General features: G+C 42.5%; 1 protein-coding gene across 4 annotated transcripts in view; it reads right to left on the bottom strand.

The window, feature by feature from the left end:
* The window catches only part of fyn (FYN proto-oncogene, Src family tyrosine kinase), a 95,604-nt gene that overhangs the window by 22,152 nt on the left and 66,162 nt on the right, over positions 1 to 7,290 (bottom strand). For all 4 annotated transcript variants that reach the window (XM_015386806.1, XM_015386809.1, XM_015386807.1 and 1 more), the window contains exon 4: positions 2,028 to 2,124. In XM_015386806.1, the coding sequence (XP_015242292.1) occupies positions 2,028 to 2,124 (97 nt within the window). The remainder of the gene's footprint in view (positions 1 to 2,027; positions 2,125 to 7,290) is intronic.

The raw sequence follows: 7,290 nt of genomic DNA, 5'->3' as shown, positions 1-7,290 counted from the left end.
TTGTCTCCTCTGTCCTCTACTGGTCCCCTATTGTCTCCTGTTGTTTCATACTGTCTCCTTTTGTCTCCTCTGTCCTCTACTGTCCCCTATTGTCTCCTGTTGTTTCATACTGTCTCCTTTTGTCTCCTCTGTCCTCTACTGTCCCCTATTGTTTCATACTGTCTCCTCTGTCCTCTACTGTCCCCTATTGTTTCATACTGTCTCCTCTGTCCTCTACTGTCTCCTACTGTCTCCTATTGTCTCCTCTGTCTCCTCCCCTGCTCAGCCACATATAGAGCAGAACAACAGGAGGAGTAAACAAAAAGCCTGGTCTGCCTCCAGATGGGTTCAGAGCCTCCCTCCCTGCAGTGGAGCGTATAATTAAACTCAGAACTGTGGACTGAGACGAGCCGTCCACAGAACCACTGTGTTTATTCATAGCTCTGAGTGGACTAGAACCGCTGAGGACCAGGAGATGCTTTCTGAGGAGGCTCTGTTTTTACAGACAGAACAACAGACATCTGTGACAGGAGGAGGCCCCTTCCTGTCAGCCATCATCACTTCTTCTTCTGCTCTTCCCAGCCCCGTCCAGCAGGTGGCGGTGCAAGCAGGCCAGCGGGAAGCAGAGCGGAGAGCGGCTTGGAGGAGAGATGGAGCGAAGGCGCAGCTCTGTGTGACTGCTGCTGAGGAAGAGGAGCAGAGCGGGGACTGAGGGTGTGCAGGAATGTGGAATCAGCGCCTGCAGCAGGATACAGGAGGGTGTGGTGACCTAACGCCTGAGGTGATGCAGCGGTCAGAGGGAAACTGAACCTGTCATCAGATGCTAGAAATATGTGTTCCAGCTCCATAGCTGCTATCAGGGTGATAACAACCTCAGCTCGCTGTAGAGGTCTTCCTCCACTCAACTTTCCTTTACTCACTGCTCCACAGCTCGTTCCCCTTCTTAGTGTTTTGAATCTTTTAACTTTCTAAACGTTTTCCTTTTATTTAACCCTTCGAAGAAATAATTGACAGAACATTTTAATTTTTCAAAATTAGAATTTCATTGAACCTTCTGAAAAATTTGGTATAAAAAAAATTAGATCATTTAATTGCATCAAATTTGATACATAAAGCATTTCTGTATAATATTTCATATGTTTTCTGGCCGCTGCAATGGTCTGAATGAACAAAAAACATCCCACTGATGATGCAGAAGTCTCAGAAACTCATGTATCAAATAGGATACACTTTGCTTTAAAGGTCATAAATTAAACTGAAGGTAAATTATTCAACATCCTGTGAAAGCATTTCCAACATGGCTCAGTCCGATTGGACAAACAGCATCTTCCTAACAGCCCCCAATACAACCCGCCGTCGTACTGTGACAGAACCTGGCCTAGATGAAGGGGTGTGAATACTTTCCTGATGCGCTTTAGGTGAGAGATCCGTATTTAACTTTGGCTGACTGCTGTGAATGTGAGACACTGAGCGGTGAGGAGATTTTTACTGCAGCGTTTGCAGCATTTGTTGGAGCGTGCGGCATCAGAAGGTCACTGCGCCGCTGCAGAAGGTGAAGCTGAGCGGCAGCCGAGGAGCAGGACGGCTACAGCCCCATAAAGACACAGGAAACATGCTGACTGGAAGGAAGACCAGCCGGCGTCCCTGTGGGTGGAGCTCGGCACTTCCTGCTCCACATCCAGATGGAAGTCTGAAGCCTGCTCCACCCTCCATAAACCCAAAATAATCTGTTTTGCGCCGCGCTGCCATGAAGGAAGCTCAGCCTGTCATTTTAGCCTCGTGAAAATCCCCAGTGAATTCAGAGGAGGTGAAAGTTCTGCTTTCAGAAAGAATTTAATTTTTTTATGCACAGACCTTAATTTAACCCATATGTGAAGATCTGCTCCAAATATAATAACCGGTTAACAAACAGCAGGCGCCTTAAATTATTTGGAGCCGCCCCTTTGACCTCAGTGGAGGAGCGCACCTGCAGCTTCCACTGACCCCTACAGCGCAGAGATAAGGCTGCATGCAGACGGCGGGGTTAGCAGCAGCAGGCAGGGACTCACGTGCTGTTGAGGATCTGGAACCTCTCTCCTTTCCTGAAGCTGAGGTCGTCCTCCGTCCGTGCCTCATAGTCATAAAGTGCCACGAAGAGAGTGACTCCTGCAGGAGGGAGAGCAGAAGGAGGAGGAGAAGAGAAACGGAGTCAGCGGCTGGAAGATTAGAAAGAGATAAAGAAACTTCAAACTGTTTGCTAACGTTGAAGAAGCTGCAGAGAGATTCAGAACAGACGCAAATATATGGAGTCAATTTTTTTTCATTACTGTTGGAAGCAAAGCGAATTTGAAAATAAAACCAGATCTGATTATGAAACTTTGTAAAAATGTCTTCATTAAAATAAGGCTTGGATTAAAAGGAAAACCTTTGCTGTTTTCGCTGAATTTATTTTAAAAAGTCTTTTTTTTTATTTCTGTTTTCCAAATTGTTTATTTTTTCTAATTTGTTGGATCCTATCCTATTCTTCCTTGGGCGGGCTTTCGTCTAGGGAGTGGAGCAAAGATGCATTTCTTTTGGCTTGCTGGACGTTAGCAACACCATGTCTGGATCGGGCTTAAAGTCAAGAGAATGTGATCTGTGCAAAGAAATAAAAAAAGGATGCAATTGGTCAAACTCATACTAAAAGGTAAAAATAAAATAATAAAAAAAACAAAATGAAAATATAAAATCTGTAGGAAAATAAATAAAATAAAAAATAAAATCTGAAAAAAAATAATTACCATAAAAAATTTAATAGAAACAGAGAAGACAGCAAAGTTACTCTCAAACCCTGATTGAAGAATTTTTTTCAAAATTTTATTTCTGGATTTTTTTTTCCATTTAAAACTAAAGGTTCTTTGCAACAAATTTGTACCAAAATTCTCTCCATACTGCGGAGGAACATGAAGGCTGTGGTGCTGCAGGTTCAGGCAGCTCCTTCTGGTCAAACATGTTTAACTAATTAACAGAAGACTAAATCATATTGCTAAACTCTGCCTGCATCCCAGCTCCTCGGTTCCCAGTTGGTTCCCAGTCTGGGAATCCAGTCTTATGAGACTGGCTGAATGGGAAACCTTTGAGTCACCTGAGTGATGAAACTATGAAACAGTCAGGAACTCTGTTCTGCATCACAATCAAGGAAACCCAAAATCTTTTTCATGCCTTTAAGACTGTATAATAATGAGACCGTAGTTAGGATTTCAGTTATCTGGATGTTATGTTCCTGAGTTAAAGTTTCACTGTGGAAGAAATATAATCTCATCATGTAGAATTTATAACACTTAATTTCTATCCTGGTAAATGGAGAGTTTGAAAATGTTGACCTTCTGTCAGTCGGGGTTATACATCCCTCCAGTCTGTGTAACATAAACCGTTGATGGGTCCCAGATCATGTGAAAACGGCCTATAGTAAGCAATAAAATGCTGAGTTTCCATGGTTACAAAGGATGGATCCTTTGATGAAAGCAGGATCCAACTATTGTGCTAAAAGCTAACTGCTACATGCTGGTATAGATTTTCAGTCATCCAGGTTACAGTCATTCCAAAAAATTAAAAAAAAAATCCACTGGACTTTGTTTCCAAGTTTGAAGACGTTTCACTTCCCATCCAGGAAGTTTTTTCGAATCAAAATTATCAGGAATAACGAGTTTTTATAGAGTGGACCAAAACAAAGCCTTGTTTTGGTTTAGAAAGAAGAAAGGTGGTTTAAAAGGTAGATGCCTTCCTTCACGCCCCTCTCAAACCGCCTATTTTCTTTTGACAGGGGCGTGAAGGAAGCCATCTATGTTAGGAAAGAAAAACCAACCTTAAACAGAGGGGTTGGACTCAGGTTTCTCCTTTCAAAAATCTACAATGCAACAATAAAGTAGATTCCATTCCGCTATCATTGCAGCCCCAGCCCCTGTGCAGGAGAGTGGAGGACCTCCTCTATTCAGCCAGGCCAACAATTCCGTTTAACGAGCCCCCTTTCAGAGATATAGGCAGGTATGGAGCATTGCAGGCTAACTAAGATCCCAATCTACCCCCATTCCAAAGGGGTGGACCCGTTCGTCCGTTTCAATTTACATGTTTTCTAAACAAAAATGAGGTTTTGATGGGTTACTCTATAAAACCTGGAACTCAACACTATTTCTGACATTTTGAATAAAAAAAACTTCCTGGATGGAAGAGAAACGTTTTCAAACTTGGAAACAAAGTCCAGTGGATTGATTTGTTACTAGTTTTGGAAAGCTCACTGCTAAGAAACACATCTTTGTCATGTGATCAAATGAGGGAAAGTCACTGGATGGTTGATGCTTTGGCTTGAAGGAACATAAGAGGCCAAAACATTTGCGGGAATATTTCTGTAGTTGTTTCATGATTGAGGATTAATTTTCTGCAATTTCATGTTTCATTTTAATGTCTGCAGCTGAATAACTGCAGGTACATTTTTTTGCTGTAACTTTTTTTGTAGTGGAATTTCTACCTGAGGATATGGTATCTATAGTTTTGGTTTCTATAGTTTTATATTTGCAGTTGAACTTCTGCAGCAGATTTTTTTTTTGACATGCTTATTACTGCATGTCAAGAAAAATCAGCTGCAGAAGTAGAATTTAAAGTAAAATAAAAGGACATAAAATCAGTATTAGAAATGATTACAAACTTTTAATATCTAAATAAATTTCTTCTATATTTCTCCAGCGTGTCTCTCGGTTCATATCAGCTGTCCGTGCCGAAGCTCCTGATGTCTTGGATAAACTCACCGTGTGAGCTGAGGTGAATCTTAGCCTTTCAGGGCAGAAGCTGCTCTTTCATTGGGAGATGCTGGGATTTGAGATGAGTCAGTCCAACCTTACTACGATCATACAGAAGCTAGAAATAAACTAGTGGCCTCCGCAGTCATTCTAGCCTGTTTCAGCCTGTCTAAAATAGAGCCAGAGCGCAGAAGGTGGGGGGATTTACCATTAGGCAATACTAGGCAGTAGCCTAGGCCCCCAAGATCCTGGGGGCCCAATAAAACTCTGTTTACATGTATGGTTAATACAACTATTCCTTATTTGTGCACATTAATGATGTTTTTGATAAGAAGCCTTCCACTAAAATGCCATCAGAACGCTTATAATATTAAGCCCCCCCTTTCAGTGTCCACCATATTGGATCAGTCCATTTGCTGCACATGTTCAGAAAGGTCCAAACAGACAGCAGCAAACCATTTGAAAACAAACAATGCAAAGAGCAGTGTTGCCAACTTAGCGCTTTAGTCGCTATATTTAGCAACTTCTCTAACCCCTCTAACACTTTGATTTCTAAAAAGCGCCTAGCGCCAAAGCTGGTGACTTTTTTCTGCTACTGGAGACTTTGGCGCCAACATCTAAAAGCAGAGAACTCTGCTCTCCAGAGCCAGTAGATTGGTAACCCCGCCTCCTGCTCTCCTCTATCTTGTCTGCTGTCATGATTCATGCAGCTATTATTTCATCCAAATGAAAAATGGAGAACAGAGAAGCAGATCATGGCTTGTCTACAGTGAAAAGAAGGACTGGGTTATTTACTTTGGCCTTTTTGGAAACACAGGAAGGAGCAATCAGCTAAGTGAGCTTAGTGCTTGGAAAAAATCTTTCATTCCTTTAGAGACAGCATGAAAAGTCAGCTGAGTACAAAACATAGAGAGGAAAACAAGAAGAAAAGGGACAAGAAGAGAGGGACACAACCTAGAACAGATAATGGATGTCTATTCTATTAGCATTTCTCTATCTGTAGAATGGGTCTGTTTTATGTGTTATCTTCTCAATTCAGAGGGCCCCCTGCCTGGCTTTGCCTAGAGCCCCAAATTTCCTAAACCTGCCCCTTGCAGAAGGACTATACAAACGGTCTCTTCAAAGAGAGATAAAAACAGGACGCTATGAGGGGCTAACATGACTGCTGCTACATGTAACTGTTTCTGTTGAGCATCAGGACGATGGAAACGGTTTGGGTGCTGAGCAGCATCATCCACATGTTCCATTAGATCAGCAGAGGTTAGCATGAGCTGGAAGCTCATTCATCGATTAGTCTCTGAGTTGCAGGCTGGAATGCCCATCAATACGTTACATAAAGTCACGCTCTGCACTCTGGTTTGGAAAATGAAATCAGCAGATCTGCTGATGATCAATAAGATGGCGGAATTAGACAGAAGTGAAAGGGGAACTGAGGTGACTCAGCTGCCTTCTAATGATGCTTTAAGTCCAAATTAAAAACCTACAACCTCCTTTCATCTCCTATGTGGATTAGGATTACACCATGCAGAAAATAATCCAGACTTTGAGTTGGCGGAGTCTTGTTAAAATAGGTTAAATAGAAACACAGAGGTCTTCTGCAGAGCGGCTTGGCTCAGTCCAACATAAAGGATTTCCTGAGTAAGAATATTCTCAACCTAAACAAAGAGCTCAGAGCACAAAGACGTGCTAATGCCAGCCGGACATGCCTGACAGGGCTGGTCTGGGGTCAGCCGCGTCCAGGGGAGGGATGCCCCCGGGAGAAAGGACCCATCCATCTGTGCTGTCAGTGAGCATCATGTGAACGGCCGACCTGAGACAGCAATTTGTTCACCATTCGTTTGATGGTCTCAACATTTTACACAGTTATGAACGAGCCGTTTAACTGGCACCCGCCCACACGCTGAATGTGGGCTTTAGGTGAAACTGTCAATCTAACAGCCATGTTGGCGGGTAGCCAGTAAGACAACAACATCACGCCACCTATTGTTTTTTAAGCAAGCCCTGCTTTTCAAATAAGATGTGTCACAACATGGCTGCTGTTTACCCGTTACAGCAGTTAAACCCCTTATTAGTGTGGAGTGAGTTCTTTTTCCGAGCTGTCTTTGAACGCACCACGAGTATACATGTGTGAACGCGGGAAGTCCGACACAAGATGTGGGGCTGATGCTGAGCTGAACGTCACGGTTTATCACAATGTTTTCACTCAAACCTTTTTTTTTTCAAACAAACCAGTCTGGTTGTTTAACATTGTTTGCAAATTAAAATAAAAGATTTTAATTCAATCCAATTCAGTTTATTTCTATAGCATCAATTCACAACACATGTCCTCTCAAGGCACTTTCCAGTTCACCAGATCATCCAGTCAGATTGATTCAAAGTTTTCTATCTAAGGAAAACCAATTGATTGGATCGACTCATTGACTCTTCAGCAATCCCTCACACTAAGCATGCTTGTAGCGACAGTGGAGAGGAAAAACTCCCTTTTAACAGGAAGAAACCTTCAGCAGAACCAGGCTCATTGTTACTGACATTGAATGCAGCACATCATACAATTGATAAT

This window comes from Cyprinodon variegatus, unplaced genomic scaffold, assembly GCF_000732505.1.
Source record: "Cyprinodon variegatus isolate N-32 unplaced genomic scaffold, C_variegatus-1.0 Scaffold378, whole genome shotgun sequence".
Taxonomy (NCBI): Eukaryota; Metazoa; Chordata; class Actinopteri; order Cyprinodontiformes; family Cyprinodontidae; genus Cyprinodon; species Cyprinodon variegatus.
The sequence above is the reverse complement of the archived record's forward strand: the minus strand, read 5'-3'. Positions and strand labels throughout refer to the sequence as shown.